At 39.5% G+C, this 16,608-nt stretch overlaps 1 protein-coding gene across 1 annotated transcript; it reads right to left on the bottom strand.

Annotated features, from left to right (window-relative positions):
• Positions 1-443: 443 nt before the first annotated feature.
• On the bottom strand, positions 444-13,174 carry LOC149298807 (2-oxoadipate dehydrogenase complex component E1). Its single transcript, XM_089487100.1, has 17 exons — positions 13,003-13,174; positions 10,511-10,666; positions 9,439-9,650; positions 8,656-8,850; positions 7,722-7,991; positions 7,024-7,195; positions 6,348-6,546; positions 5,701-6,013; positions 4,637-4,721; positions 4,205-4,344; positions 3,648-3,798; positions 3,324-3,430; positions 2,717-2,881; positions 2,284-2,366; positions 1,651-1,820; positions 845-930; positions 444-545 (listed from the first exon to the last, which is right to left on the bottom strand). Exons 1-17 carry the CDS (start codon positions 13,172-13,174, stop codon positions 444-446), a joined length of 2,778 nt encoding a protein of 925 aa, XP_089343226.1.
• Between the last annotated feature and the right edge of the window lie 3,434 nt (positions 13,175-16,608).

Below are 16,608 nucleotides of genomic sequence, written 5' to 3'. Positions count from 1 at the left end.
AATTTATTTTATAAACGGTAAATTAAGTTCTCAAATGGGTGGATGATAAGTCCAATACAATCCATTTAAGGTGCTTTTCTTAATAGTTCCAGGTTCGGACAGTTTTGTCAATGCACTGTTTGTATGGTTGGTGGCTGTTTGAGATTAGATATCACTATACTCACATAAAGCCCTGTGTATTTTCATATTTAATAGATCCAATTCAAACCTTTTAATTGTGTAAATATTTCAAGTCCTTTTCTATAAAAGTCTACAGTTTAGTGTTCTCACTGGCAGTATCCTTACCTCCCTCAAACAGGGGTAAAATAATAAACCTCGCTAAAACGGCATCATTATTATTTGATCCTATGAAGTACGGTGTCTTTCCATTTGGGTAAAACTGCAAAATAGCCCTCTGACCCAGAAATACATTCAGTTCTTGTAAAGGCTGTGTAATAGTCCATCTATGCAAATGTTTTCGTGATTATAGCTTCTTGTTGCTGTTGGTGCAGCGTCCCAATACCGACTGCCGGTGCAGGAAGAGCAGGTCTGCTTACAAGCCGCAACTGTGGAATCGGAAAGAGGAATCGGATTATAAGAGTACACACTATGGCACACTATTGTAAATAGAAACACTCTTTACTCAATGGCCAGCTTTGCCCATAGTCTGTTTCTTGTAAATACATTCACTAACAATATTCAAGCGGTTAGGCTGCTTTATAGCTGTACAGCACATCTTTGTTGACAAGAGGATAAAGGCTTTTGAAATGAGTTATACTTAATACAAAATTTGATACTTCCAGGTATTGTATCAAAATAATGTAAATGTGCTAGAAAGAATATTTAAAACCATTACATAATTTACCTTACATCCCAATTGTTTTTCAAACCTAGGTGCAACAAAAGTCCATGCACCCATGTTCTGTGGTTCTTCTTGGCTCCAAATAAAATCTGTAAAATAAGAGAATATATATATATATAAAAGTACAAAGGGGTTAAATAAAGAAATTATCAGGGTTATTCCTCTATTAGCCTGGTGTATCCTTTGTGGAATCACGTATGGCACCATACCGTACATAATCATTCCTTTCAGCACATAAAGCCATTGTATATTGCAACAAAGCAGCTTTGTGTGGTGTCACCATTAAAAGAAATGCAATTTGCTCATCCACTAATCCAACTAATTTGCCAAACCAGGTATTGTTTACTATTGACACCTACAAGATTCTACAAGTAATACTCATCAGCTATAATAAAAAAAAAAACAGCTGGCTGAACTACCTATAGACATATTTTATAACAAAAGATAAAATATGATTCTTGTTAAATTTCATTATACATCATACATTGTGCCACAGAAAGAAAACATTTGTTTTTATGTGTGCCACTTGAATGTATAAGGAAATACTACAAATATATCTGAAGGTGCAAGTGATTCAAGTCCAGTGCTTCCTAGCCAATATGCCTGCACAAGGTGGTAAGCCACTGAGCCTAGCGGACGTGACACAGTTGATAAAGTATATGTAATACGGACTTGCGTTACCCTTTCCCCAATCTGAAAGTATGCATGCAGTGTACTAGTAAACAGTGTCTTTTCTATTTCATAGATTATAATACAGAAGTGTAGTGAAATATGTCAGATTTCAAACGAAGCTGGTCAGAGGGACTCACCTTTGGCATTTGGATATTTTGCCATTTCTTGCTGTAGTGCTTCCAAGGGGAACGGACAGAGTTCCTCTAGCCTTATTATAGCACATTTGTGTCCTTGCTCTCCGAGTGTCTCTTTCTGCTTGGCAAGAGCATAGTAATGTTTACCAGAACAAAGGATCACTTTGTTGACGCTGAAGAAGAAGAAAAGAGAATAGTAATTAAAAGCTAAAAATATTCAGCGGAAAGGTTGTAGAAAAAAACAAATGTTTTCACTTGGCGCTGACATATTGGCGATTTGTGTGGCTTTAGTGGGGAATGCATGGAAACATTTTGGCTTTTCTCACCCCAGAATTATGCAAAAAGCCTATGATGAAGTGCAGAGTGCAAGGAGGAACACAGCAGGCACCGATGAGGTTGTATGATTGCAATCAATGCACATGGGACGATAATGCAAAGCCGTGTTAGTGTCTTTGGGCTTACATTGATAATATAAAGCAAATTATGTCACTGCATAAAACACTGATCATTTACTGAATTACCCCCCAAAAAGCAAGATAGATGACTAATAATCCAATCCCAGTCTGCCATAGTCTTGTGGAAGGTGTAATATTTGGCTGAAAGAAGCAGGGAGTACCATAACTAACAATTCACTACCTTTTTGGATCCGCGGAGTAGTCTCCAAGGACAGGTCTGAATGTTTTCCCAGGCGCCATATCATCAAAGCTTGAAACAGCAGCCTGAAAAATATTCATGAATGTTAAACGACAACCTAGTACTTCTACTAGCATATTAACAGCCATGTTCCAGAGTGTAATGAACTCATGCAAACAGTCACCCAGCAGCAGTAAATCAAGAATGGTAGGAAGGATTGTCTTCGTGTACTTAATCCAAGGCACTAAACATACCATGCTTAAACTTAGACCTGAACAGTGCTATATTGCAGAACTCTCTATGTAAAACACATATACGGAAACAATAAAAAAACAATCTTAAATCTATTATGTCTAGAAATGCACACATATTAATAAAATGTTCTCAAGAAGCGAAGAACTGCAATGGTAGCGTTAGATCATGTATGCTGCTTTACCGGATATCTTAGCAGCATTTTCGGGGAAGCCACGATGAGGGGTTTTCTGAAATTCCGGACCATCTGTCTGCGCAGTAAATGGAAATATTGTGCTGGGGTAGTTGGATGCACTACAAACATATTAACACTGTCACCATCCACTCCTTCCTCTGCACTGTCACACATCTATACAAAAAGAAAAGGGTATTAGTATTTTGTAGTTATAATAACAATGCAAATAATTGAATGTTTTTTATACAATTACTGCCAGGGTCGTTTTCAGAGTAACAGCTTTCAGATATAACTGAAGGGTCAGAAGGCTGCCAGAAGTAATTTAATACAACTATAGTTCACTTAAACAAAGTTTGAGTTGTAGAAAAGCAGGTTTTATAATAAAAAAAAAAAATTCTATGACAAATTTGACCAGAGTGCAGTTGGTGCAGCTGTTGGAAAGTAAGGGAGTGGGCGAAAGAAGAGGGGGTAAAGGCATGGGAGATAGTTATAAAGGGGTAACAGGGGTCATTAGAAAACGAAAAGGTAGTAAGACACGTTAGAGAACAGGGTGAATGGTTATGGTGCAGGCAGGAATTAAAGAGGTCGTTAACTATTGAGATAATCAACTATTAACCTGCAGAAAGCGTTCAATCCTGCATGAAGAGTGCTCCGGGCCGGCGCCATCATAGCCATGGGGAAGCAGGATGACAATGCCGCTCTGTAACAGCCACTTGGCTTCACCTGATAGAGAAGAAAATCATTTTTACTGAGGATTAAATGATGACATTTTATTGTTCTGAATTTGATGTGGCAACAGTATAGAAATGCTTCAATCAATATGGTGGCGCATCAAGTAGCTACAAATTATATATGCACCTAGAAGTATTTGTATATTTATTTTAAAAAGTGTTATTTTCCTCTATTCATTTAAAAACAGAATGTTTTAGAGTTCTCCTACCTCCAGAAATAAAAGTGTCAAATATGATCTGTGCACCGTTGAAGAAATCTCCAAACTGAGCCTCCCAAATAGGAAGTAACATGGGGCTTTCAATGCTCATTCCGTACTCAAAGCCCAGGACAGCTTCCTCCGATAAGGCGCTGTTGCTTACCTTTGGAACAGACATTAGTTTGGAAAGTTTATTGGAGGAAATCATCTAACGAAGGAAATTCGCACAACATTCACTTACATATATTTTACTGCCACTATCAAAGAAAACGGCAAACCATGTAACCAAAATAGAGGACCAATGTATAACTTATAGGACTCTTTACTTTACAGAGAGGGTTGTAGATGGAACAGCACCCCCACCAGAAGTAGCAGAGGCTAATACTGGCGAGGCAAGACTGTGAATTTGCTATAACCCTCAAAAAAGGTTTTTTTTGGAAACAGATCCATATTGACAGCACAGATTAACCTATTGGCCTATCCATTTTGAATCACTTTTCACTTCTTTCTGCATGCCCATGTAATAATGCAACCAAAAAAAATGAGGACTTTAAAAGGTATACATGTACCTCTAAAAAGCCTTTCTGGTCTGGTGTAATGTGGTTCAGAGGGATATATGTATCATTAGTCTCTTGGCAAACCACCATGGCATGCCGCTGACTGAAGGTTCCACGCCCTACATCTTGTCCACTTATCCGAACATTAAAACCTAAAAAACAAATGAGGAAACAAATAAGATTAACCCATCAACTATAAGATGATGAAACATAGAACAAAAATGCAAACATTTAAATTTATAAATACATGACTTTCCCAGGCAGCCTACTTTGATTTGTTTTATATGCGCACATGAATGGACATCATAAGTACGGGATCGCAAGAACCCCTAAGCAATTTCTGGTTTTGAGCAAGACAATGACCAAAATTATGCAGCCTGATTTTATCACAGAAAATGCAATACAAGAGCAGAGGAGTGGAGAAAAATGGACCATGTAACCCACCTTGGCAAAGTAACGAGCCAAAAGCCAGAGCTTCTGCCGTGCCCCAGTCTAACTTTACTCCTTCCTGCAGCTTTTGGATTCTAGACTGAAACAAAGAAAACATTAATTTAGGCATGTTTCACCAGTGACACATTCATTATAAAAACTTTTCTGTTTTTAACCCCTTCTTTACTGAGGGTATACTGCCCCCCCCCCCAAAAAAAGAGACTTTTCAGCATCTCTACACTATGTTGCTCTAAAAATGATTCTTCTTTTTAATTTATTTTGAGCAACACAAATTAGATAATTGTTCTTTTAAGGACAGGTAGAGCTTTTTTTTTTTTTTTTTTTTTTATACAATTTTTAGATGTATATAATGAAACAGTTAGTATAAGTAAATCGATCAAAATAATAATATGAAAAAAAAAATTCTAATAATTTTACTAAGAAAACTGTTTCCAAACCAGCACAGTTGACCAAAATACCACAAAACATATGAATTATTTTTTTGTTTGTTTGTTTCGACAAAATGGAACATGCCAATCCCCTTTTCCAAATTAGAATGTTTAAATTTTCAGCCCATTTCTAAAATAATTTTTTTTTTTTAAAGAAAAATGTCAGTGTAGGGTATATTTTCCTATGTTTATTTGTGGCTGTGCCATAAAATCTAATCCCCTACATGACAGCAGGGATCAGTTTTTTCAATGTGCCAGTCAGCTGATCTAACTATACAATTGCAGAACACCATTCTTTGACCCTTCAAGCTGAAAAGCTTGTAGCGATGCCATATTAATTTCTTGAGTTTAAAACGGTTGCTTCCTAGCTTATCACCTCAATCTCCTAAACAGATTTGAGGCAGTGGATATCAAAATGAATAGCGGTTAGATAGGCTCCATCATTTTTAAAGGGTTAATTAAACTGTGTTTTTATATTATTTTATAGTGTATCTCCGTAAAGGGGATACGAAATGTGATAGGAATATCACAATTTTAGTAATTAACAATTTGTGCTCAGGGCTCAGCAGGCCTTTAAATATACTGTAATAAAGGCTTGTAGGGATTTCAATGTTACGTGTCAATTCCTACCTGCGCATGCATTTTAAGAAGATGGCTGTGCATTTGAATCTCTTCAGGAACTTCTACAGACTTTGCACCGATGTATTTCAGGAGGTTGGCAGGAACACCCGTGTCCCACACAGTGATCCGAGCCGAAGGCTCAATCATTTCACTCCAGTGAGCCTGCAGATTCGTTGGTGGAGGGGTGTATAATGTCATATTCGCAAGGTGGTCATTTAATTTGGAATAGTAGGTGGTCTTTATACTAGATACTTCTTCTTCTGTCATCAGACCTTCTGATATAAGTCGATCAGCATAGACATCTGGAATACTTTTACGAGCCCTGATTAAAAAAAGAAAAGAAAATGGTGAACTCTGTCCCTCAGTCTCAATGGCAATGATGGGCAAGCGCATGTTTGAAATATACATGAACAGGCTATGATTTAAGCAGGCTCCAAATAAATTAAAGCAAACATAGGAATTGACGGGCAAATTTTTATTTATGAAATGAAAATGCCCTTAACACCCCTTGCCAAACGTGGGGTTTCCTTTTTGCCGACACCAGTACCCTACCAAGTCCTACCGAGCCTCTGTGTTTAATCCACAAGAAAGAATACCTGATCAGCTACAAAATCACTGACATTTTTATTACTATTAAAAAAACAAAAATTGCTCACCGAATAATTTTGTACATGCCGGGATTCGTGAAGAATGGCTCATCAAGCTCATTATGTCCCCACTGACGATAACACAAAAGGTCTACAATCACATCCTTTCTAAACCGCCGCTGATATTCCACTGCTAGTCTCGTGGCACGGACAACTTCTTCTGGGTCATCTCCATTAACATGAATGACTGCACAACTAACAATTTTACCTGGAAGCCAGCAGAATACAGCACTCAGTACTATTATATGAATTACTGCACCATCTACTCACACTTGCATTTACACAACAACAAAACAATGCTTTCCTTTGTCCAATGTCTCATCTATTATGTAACGTGAGAATCACATTTTGATTTTCTCCACTTAATACACTGTAACCGCATGGGTCCCTTCTTGAGCTCTTGCAAACCTTATGCTAGAATTTTCCATGTCGATGCCCATGATAGTAACAAAATTGTATTATGGTAGCGATAAGCAAAATTAACAGTATCCCATCTAGCAGAGGGCATCATATTTGTAACATTGCATTATTAACTACGTGATGCCTGTAAAGCTTTTAGATACAAAACAGTTCATGGGTGAGAACATGCACAGAGCCCAGATACCACAACAATTTCTGCCCAATGTGCAGCGACCATAATTCATAATCATATTTGTTCCTAAAACATTGTAATATTAACACTTACCAACATCACTACTGTATAAAGAGGACCGTCCACGATCAGAGGGGGTAGTATATCCTAGTTGATTGTTAACAATAAGGTGAATGCTGCCACCAACGCGGTAATGTGGCAAATTAGCAAGAGTAAATGTTTCGGGAACTATTCCCTGACCAGAAAACGAAGCATCACCATGTACCTGTAGAAGATGAAAAATAGGTAAAAGCATGTTACCTAACCACCATCATATGCAATTACTGATGAGAGAAGGGGGAGGGGGGAGAGAGAAAGAAATAGAATGAGCTTAATCAAAGGTTCACTATAAAAACAACTGAACACACAGCTCAAATAAATAATTGATAAAGTAAATACCATATAAAGATAAATGTAATGATGTTTTAGAATACTTCTGCTTGGGAAGAGTTAATTCACTAAATTATGGGTTTGTAGTTATGCTGAACGTTACAGCCTCACTATGTATCATGAAGGACAATCCCAAATCAGTTTTTCATGGCGGAAAGAGGCAACTATACTGTACAATTGATAGCAATCGGCTATGGAGTATTTTAGTGAGGCCAGTATAAAAAACTGATCATGTCAAATCTTAACTTCTGACTTCGACATACTGCCTGTGTTATAATATATTATATCTAGTATTCTGTGCTAACTCAAAAAAAAAGGTGACTGTGCATTTAAGGGTGTGCTTTGATCTATACAAAGTTTACCTGAAGACATACAACTTTGTCCCCTGGCTGTGCTGAAATGTCATTAGAGTAATCTCCATCTGACAGGGATTGCTGTCTGGCTCGAGCTTTGCCAACGGCTACAGGATTGATTGCCTCCAAGTGTGAGGGGTTGGGTAACATAGTCACATGCAGAGGCCTATGGGAACCAAAGTCCAAGTCCACGGAAGAGGTCAAGTGGGAAAGAACATCGCCAATTGCTGGGCAGTTCTCAGGGAATTCACTTAATCCTCGCATTTTACGAAACATAAGCTGAAAGATAAAGCAAATACAACAATTACAGACACATTGTGTACTGTGGCCCATCAAACCTCATTTTTTAATGATTAAGTATGAATGTTATGGCTTTTACCTTGGTTAGCCCTTTCTCTTATCCCCTTTCTTTTGTGGTTGTAATATATATATATATATATATATATATATATATATAATATTATATATGACACATATACATACACACATTTGCCATTTCTGGGGCCTTACATACATGTTGATACAAAACCATTAAAAAAAATGAAAATGATCATGCTAAATTAGCCAGCTTTAGATACAATAAGCATCTCCCACAGAAAATAAAAAAACACAACATACAGTATATTTAGCAGCTTGGGTCAAACTACCTGGTTTGGTTACCCCGGCAAGTCACCAAACCAGGCTGCGTCTACTTCATTTTTTATGTGAAACAGGTCACAATATGCGGCTACAGCCAACGGGTAGCACTGCAACTCTGCACTTGCGTTGATGGGAAAATACAGCTAGCTGGGAATTGCAAGGAACAGCAGCTCTTGTAGAACTACAGCCCCCATGACGCTTAGCAGCTGGCTAGCTACCCTTACTGTATGTACCAACGTGAAACCTTTTTCTAGCCTTGGGAAACACAGCCGGCAAAGCTCACATAGCCAACCGTTCTCTGTACCTCAGGAGGAAACTGAAGGAGCCCGGTAAGGAGGTTAAGCCTCCCCCTGTGAGGCATTCCTATAACCACATCGGTTACACCACTGAACGAACACATCTTCATCAGCTCATGGAAGAAACCCATCATGCTTTCTGCTCCTTCTCCGCCATACCGTTTCACCGTGGAAAACTTTGTAGCCAGAAAGCGGTCAAATTCCTGTGCAAGGAAAAAAAAAGAAGAATAAAGGCGATACAGAAATGAAACAATGTTTTTAAATGTTTTGCATTAAATAAATACCAGCAGAAAATATACTGTTGCATAATACTGTATGCAACAACAAATATATAATTGCTTCAACTTTGAATCCGAGATCTCATTGTATTGCGTTATTCCTTGGGGCATTTCTGGTACTACTGTAATTATTGGTGGAATAGGCACTCACGTGCATGTACAATTCCCACATTTAAATTTATTTTGTTGGCAAAATAGCGGCACGGGACTAGTATCTGCAACATTACAAATACTGATTATGTATAAAATATATTGTTTCTATTGTGCTCACTGGCACATAAAACAAACTTTCAACTGGGGTATTTTAGAAATGCAGCTAAGAAAGCAAAAGAAAGTAGAAACTGCTTTTTAGTAAGACAAATACATATTTCCGATGGAAAGTGACAGCAAAGAAAAAAAAATAAAAAATAAAAAAAAAAAAAAGAGAACAGAAACCAAGGGAAGGCTTCTATAAAATACTTTCCACACATTACAGTAGAATCACTGCAGTGCTCCATAATACATACGCTTTACCTGACACTCCAGCATGAGCTTAGCAAATTGTTTCTTCTCTTCTGTAGAAAAGATCTCTTTTTTGAGTTCCTCAAATCTTCTAGAAAACCAGTCGCGCTCTTCAAAATTCTGCAACTGGCTTGTTTCGATGGATATTTGACCGCAATATGTATGATCCAAGTATGCCAGGACATCTTCAAGGGTTGCCTCATCTTTCCCCATGTTAAGTAACCCTGTTTAGAAAGGTAGAACGGGTTTAGGTACAGAGAACATTTCACTTTATGGTATTTGCACCACTATACAGTACATTAGTGGTAATAATAATAATAAAAGTATCTTTTATTTATATAGCGCCAACAATTTACACAGCGCTTAATACAATACATTTGACAAGATGAGAATTGATACATTGGGTGGAGCCCTGCTTTCATCGTTATTATACACCAGGTATGCATAGAAAACCTAAACTATAGCAAGGATATATTAAACATCAGCACTTTTCAGTAAACTAACAGTGAGACAGACAGCCACAGTATCAGACAGGAGCTGGACAGGTAACCTTAGCCATAACCATATGCTTCCAGATTGATCCAAGGACCCAGTAACCGAAGGCGAGGAAGTACTCAAGCAAGTTCAGGTTACTACGTTATACAAATGCTTCTTCTGTTCTTGCCATACCACACGTCAGGCCGCTGACCAGTTTGTTCAGCATGACAAGAAACCTAGAGCCACGCTGATAACAGACCAAAGTTGTGGCTGTATACTTTTAAAGAAAAATGAATGGCTAATCGTCACGCTCTGCCCTGCATGAGCAATGGAGCGCATCGAGTATTGGATCTTTTCTTTATGTGCAGTTATAAAAGCCCATGTAGCTGCTGGTTACTATGTTATTCTGACCTTAATCAGTACAAGCTATACATATTCAGGTTCTTTAACCTTTCCTGATAATTTCTATCCTGCAAGCCACTTACCATTTTTGTAGCTCTCCTCTGAACTAATCTGTGAGAATGTTGGGAATTCACAATTTGTAAACAATTGTTTATGCAAATCTTAATAATTATCATTAACACAAAAATAATCACTATCTTCTTACCTGTTGTATTAAATGGCCCATGGAGTGTTTCACTTAACATTTGTATTTCAGGCACCATGTCCATTACTGCTTGACCAGTAAATAATGGGTTAATTTTGGCTGCTTTGTGGCCGTGCTCCCGGTAAGCTGTAACAAGTCGTGCCAGGCCATGATCCACTGCCAAAATGGAGAAAGAAATATGAAAATAACCTAACTAGTAAAGTTCCAAGCCTAGTATACCCGTCAGAAACACCAAGGTGGTTCTTCCTGTGGGGGTTTCACCTATATATTGTGCTAGTCACTGCAGAGTCTGGTTATGAAGCAGGGGGCCACGGTGGAAATGTGGATTTCTGGCCAACGACAGAGCTATGTTCTGCTGGGCCATAGAAGATATATGCCACTAGTGACTGAGCTCATGGAACTCTTAATTGCAGAATGGTCACTGAATCAGCAGAAACTGTTTGTCATGTCACCTCTTCACATACAGAATGTATAAGTCAGATATGTAGCTATTGGGAAAGACGCTACATCACATGATTAATGCATTAGCGAAGAAGGGCCAGTAGCATGTAATAGAGCTGTGCATATTAAATATACATGGGGTATAACATTATTATATGCCAGGTTATTTTTCTCAATCTCTGATTTTTTTGTAACCAAAAGAGTAAAAGTGACGTGCTAAAGCACACCTCTATCCATTAAAGGATGTGAAGATAATTTCTCCAACAGGGAAAGTAGAGAAAAACAGGTCAATGATCAAAGGACTAAAGTGTAGCATCAGCACATTCCTGGTAAACACCACCGAGACTTAAAGGGGCAGTCATGACCAGCCTTTTTTGGAGACACCACAGCATACCAAGTTTGGTTCCTGGATCTTCATTTCAGTGAAACCGGAGGAGCGTTTTAGTGAAAACTTTCATTCACTTACTAGTCAGCTGTCGGTCTGGAAAGCTATGCACTTGTGTTCACTGGGCTGTCAACTGCACTCTCCCCTAGTTGCTGGGTTCATGAAACTGTGAACCATACATGCCATAGGCACACTAGACTAACATGCTAACATGCCAGATAATGGAAAGAGGAGTGGATTCACACAGAAACAGTTCTGCAGGGCACAGACCCTTTGTGTAGTCCAATTTAATTACTCTACAAACTGTCCTTGTAAAAAAACATTTTTGAGTCAGGGGTGGCAGCAGGAGGCCTTGTGGTGGACAAACCATAGCGTACCCCTGATACACCAAAAACTTCCAGATGCCTCATCATGGACAATGGTATTATTATTTTTATATATATATATATATATATATATATATATATAGCGCCATCAAATTCCATAGTGCTGTACAATGGGTCCTGCTCAAACAAGCTTACAGTCTAGAGTTGACAGAGATACTTGTTGCTGTTAAAAAGTTTAATACCAGTTTTTAATGAATAATGTACAATATGTGTATTCATGAAATCCAAATAAAGTATATGTGCTACACCAAAGGAAGGAGTGTAGTTCTACAGAATATAACAAGTTTGCTAGACTCTAAAATTTGTATTTTAATATGATACAGCCCCTTAATGGGGTGCTGAAATTATGCAATAGACATATCTTGAGGAATACTTACTTAAGGCTTACTGAAGGCTGGTCAACACTCAGGGACGACCTTACCACCTAGAATACCTAAGAGGCTGTCTACGCTACCAAGTTACCACCAGCAGGTTCTCCCATATGTAAGTAAGCAAATGCATGTAGGGAGTGGAGTCATAGACACAACTCGCATTGGGCTCTAGAAACTCTAAGGCTACTACTAACATTCTAATAAAAGACTGACGCTTTTGACAAGATGCAGTAGACTCATAAAGAACTGTACCCATTTGGCAGTCAAAGCCTTCTGTCACTCCTTAGCCCTCGATATCTCTCTTCTCCAAAAGCTTAGCATGTTCAGTATGACTGTATCACAGTGTTCTATGGCCCCGTAACAACTAAGTCCCAATAATTTGAATATAAATGGATTAAAATGCTTTAAAAATTAATTTGTGTATATTAAATACAAAATTCTTCTTCTAAACACTAACTACCTGTAGGCCACAAAGTCACCTTAAAGAGCCTTGTAAAAGCCCTAACCAATCCAACGACCCTAAAGCAAAGTGTTCTTCTTTGGCTATTTGGGGTATTTTGAGGTCACCGCATCTGCACCAGTTAGATAATAGAGAAGTGATTCACCAACAGTGCCATTATCAAAGTAAATAAATAGAATACCTAGATATATGGGTTGCTTAGATCTAACATGCATTCCAGAGTTTATAATATTCTATACCACTGCCTATATTATAGTCTCCACCACATTTTTCACAAGACATGCTCCCTCATTCCTTGTACTGAGCGCAATCTGGGAAGGCCCTGGTGACCACTGATGGTCCATAAACCATAGACGTTTACAGGAGAATCATAGAGATGGTGAAGTCAGGAGACATTTGCCCCACGCTAGGAGCTGCCTGTCACTGTGCTGTGACAGACCCGCACACACCTGCCCGGCTAGCAGCTGGCTCGTACACCCGATCATTCCCCCGAAGCTCGCTGGCACCGCCGCTCTTTTTCGGTCTGTAGCCATAGACCCCTCGCTCGGTGCGGTAGAACCTACGCAGAGCTGGCCTCCACAACGTGGCACCCCTCGCCGAGACACTAAGCCAAGCCAACATGATCAAACTACTACTGTTACCCGGCACGCAAGCAACCAAAGGGTTAACTACCCTACATAGACGTTTGCGCCACCGGAACACCCACAACGTGATGAACTTTCAAAGACCAACCCCTCCCCACTGCGGATTGGTAGGTTCTGGGGGTGCGGTGCTAGATAATGACAGGATTCCGCCATCTGTTCTAATGGGGAGGAGTCGGGGCGAATTGTTGACATGTGAGCTGCCGTTTTTCATGTATCCACTGTAGGTACTTCTGATAGTAATAAGGCCAGGCAGCGTAAAAGTGGATCTCGGTGCTGAATAATACTGCTAACCCCTGTAATGTACGCTGAGCGGGCGAATACCCGTTGCCGCCAAATGATTATTTCAGGTGGCTTTGGTCTCTTCGCCCTTTGACCGGCGGCTTACTTCTAGAAGGCAACCTCGCGGTTATGCAAACAATTTTCTTCACTGTCCTGCCGCTGATCTAGAAGTGCAGACACCGCACATGGCACCTTAGTGCTGCATTTAAAACTAAATCAACATCACCATGTGTGTAAGCCAGGACACATTACATGCAGATAGGCCAGGAATTGTATTGCTATATGTCCCTTTACATTTTATCATTCATATTGTATATATTCATTTCCATGCCCAGTTCCCGTTATAAAATCTGGAATGTTTTGTGTAAATGTGTGTAAATAAAGTTTTTTTTATTTTTTTTTCTCCATTGTGATGTCATAACAGAAGATGCACAGGTCTCCACACAGGAGGGAAGCCGTCACTCTGGAGCATCTACAGCAGCAAAGAAGTCTGAAGAAACCAATACTGCTGGCCGCCTGACAAAGTGATCTGCGGAGTGTCGGCTCTCCGGCAAAGAGATTCGCAGAGTGTCAGGATCCCAGCAGAGGTCTGAAGATTGTAACCCACAGATCTATGTTTGTGATCAATTATTTGTATTTTATTTTGAATTTAATTTTTTCCCATCCTCAACATAAAATTAACCTCTTAACGCCCAGAGGGAAGGGCAATTCTTCCAGCCATGGCTTCTCTAAAGGTTTCCTCCAACGCTGGGGTTTTTCCTTTCCTGCGGGCTGGAGAATGACTCTTTGTGAGTCCAGAGGTGGCCCCCTCTCGACCTGCTTTATGGTCGATTATGTAGAAAAAAATTTATAATATAATAAACTTTTATTATTCTCATAATCGTTGTCTGTGAATTTTTCTTCCAAATAGTAAAACTGCTTATTTGCTTTCTACTGTCATCCTCCAACGGAGGAGAAACAAATTCATTTAACCTTTGAAGGGTCTTCTGTAAGCAGCATTTTGCGGGGATCACTTTATTCACACATTACCATCTGCACAGGGCAGAGATACTTCAGTTATTAACGTCTCATAGTGAAGTGATAGAGCAGCAAATAAAGGAGAAGATACATGGCAACAATTAATGGTTTAAATACCCTCACTGTATAAGTCTCTACACTCTTGCTTGGAGGCATCTCCTCCTTTGCACAGATACATCACAGACACCTTGTCTTTTTTTAATAAAGAAACAACAGATTTATAAAGAAATAATATTTTTTTATTCATATCTCTTGTTTTTTATAAAATGATGTCAACAAATATTTTCCAAATACATACATTAATGTTTAAATCGCACTTTACCGTTTGATGGGGAACTGCCATATCTGCGATGAGACTAGGATTAATTCCAGCATTTAATAAAACATCTTACATTATTATATGTGACTTGTGAACGGAGCCGCAAGGGCAGAATGCGTTGGGAGCAGCTGCTTTCCAGCCAAATGTGACTCCAAGGACAGGCGACCAAAGCTGCATCCTTCATGTTTATTAATAAACGGAAATAACGGTAATCCAACGGTTATAGGAACCAACAGTGACATGGGATTTTCATCTTAAAGGGGAACGCCTCTTTTTTTGAGTGGTATCACATCGAAATTACATGTTCAAAATATTGCGCCACCCGCTTTCTAAAATGTTTTGTTTTTATTAATATATATTTTGCTGTTTTTTTAAAGCCAGTTGTGGTTTTGCCCCATAATATACAAATGGCTAATATGCAGCTACCTGAAGGCATTATGAGTTCTTGCTCAGTTATCTGATCCCAATCTAATCGACTACACAACGCTGAGGGTTATATTACTATATATAACGCTAGGGGTTATATTACTGTATACAGTGCTGGGGAGTAAATTACTGTATACAGCGATGGGCGGTAAGTTACTGTATACAGCGCTAGTGGTTATATTACTGTATACAGTGCTAGGGCGTTATATTACTGTATACATTGTTGGGCGCTATATTATTGTATACGGCGCTGGGCGTTATATTACTGTATTCAGAGAGGGAGATAGTGTTAATTTAGGGGCAGTTAATGGGGTCTTTAAGGTTAATTTAATGCTTCGTACTGAGTGTTAATTTAATAAAGTTAACTTAAGGTGCAGTTAGAGGTAAAGGGGGGCAAACAAAGGGGAATCTGAATCCCTGGGGGCAGTGAAGATTAATCCTGTATTTATTTATAAAAGTATTGTGTCAGTGAGATTATCTGAATCATTCTCTTCACGACTCTCTGCCATCACCAGAGTAGGCAGGCAGGAGGATTAATTGACTCTAACGAAAGGCTCGAGGCCTATCGTCAGTGTGACTGAAGGCAGGGACTGGGAAATAGTAACTCCTGTGAGTGGCACTGAGTGATCCGAAGAATCGGATCATGAATCGGATCATTTCAATGAACGACTCGAAATGATCCGATTCACTTTACTGATCCGAACTTCCCATCACTAATGGCGTCTGCAGGTAACATGCATCTATGATGACACACCACAGCCGTACACAGCTAAATAAGCAATTCGCCCGCGAACACGCTTCCGCTTCCTGCGTCCTCTTACCAGGTTACCAACCACGACCGCGGCCTATGGTGTCCTAAATTTAGTTGTCCTAAGAACTGCCGGTACCAAAATGCGTTTTCTATGTGTCGTTTCGTGAGCGTGCAGTATACGCACTGAACCAGACCAGCAAGCCAACGATAAAAATTGGGTTTTAGGAGTATGTCACTGCGGGCGCTGAGCCCCGCTCACCTCTCAGGTACGTCATAGGCATTGGAAGAGCTGCCCGCCGTGCGGGGTCCTAAGGGCGGAATCGTGCTGGGAGCGGAGTGTTTACAAATTCAAAGGTAAACGGCTTGTTGTCACCTATCTGGTCCTACGTTATCGCCCTGCGTTTGGACTTCTCGAGGATCGTTATCAGCCCTCACTGAGTTTTTTGAGAGTCGAGTTTTTTTGTTACAGGTCTGGTAATTTTTTCCCCCAATAAAGATGTTTCTGTCTGGCGGTGTTCCCCGTTTCCTGTTGCCATAGGGTCACGCGTGGAGACCAGCTGTCAAAATCCCCAACTGCGGTGCGTGCGGCGAGTACAGTCGCTCCCGCGAGTGCTGTTAT

This window comes from Sceloporus occidentalis, unplaced genomic scaffold (genome assembly GCF_023333645.1).
Source record: "Sceloporus occidentalis isolate IW3139 unplaced genomic scaffold, rSceOcc1.0.p SCAF_31, whole genome shotgun sequence".
In the NCBI taxonomy this organism is placed as follows: Eukaryota; Metazoa; Chordata; class Lepidosauria; order Squamata; family Phrynosomatidae; genus Sceloporus; species Sceloporus occidentalis.
This window is presented reverse-complemented; position numbering and strand designations above follow the sequence as displayed.

Bases quoted from the DNA above. Each gene is read 5' to 3' on its own strand.
- LOC149298807 (XM_089487100.1), bottom strand. From the start codon at position 13,174: ATGTTGGCTTGGCTTAGTGTCTCGGCGAGGGGTGCCACGTTGTGGAGG. The intron at 9,651-10,510 runs GTAAGAAGATAG...CTTTCTAAACAG, and splicing joins TGGGCCATTTAATACAACAG to GGTTACTTAACATGGGGAAA. The intron at 4,345-4,636 runs GTGGGTTACATG...TTTGTTTTTTAG, and splicing joins TGGCTCGTTACTTTGCCAAG to GTTTTAATGTTCGGATAAGT.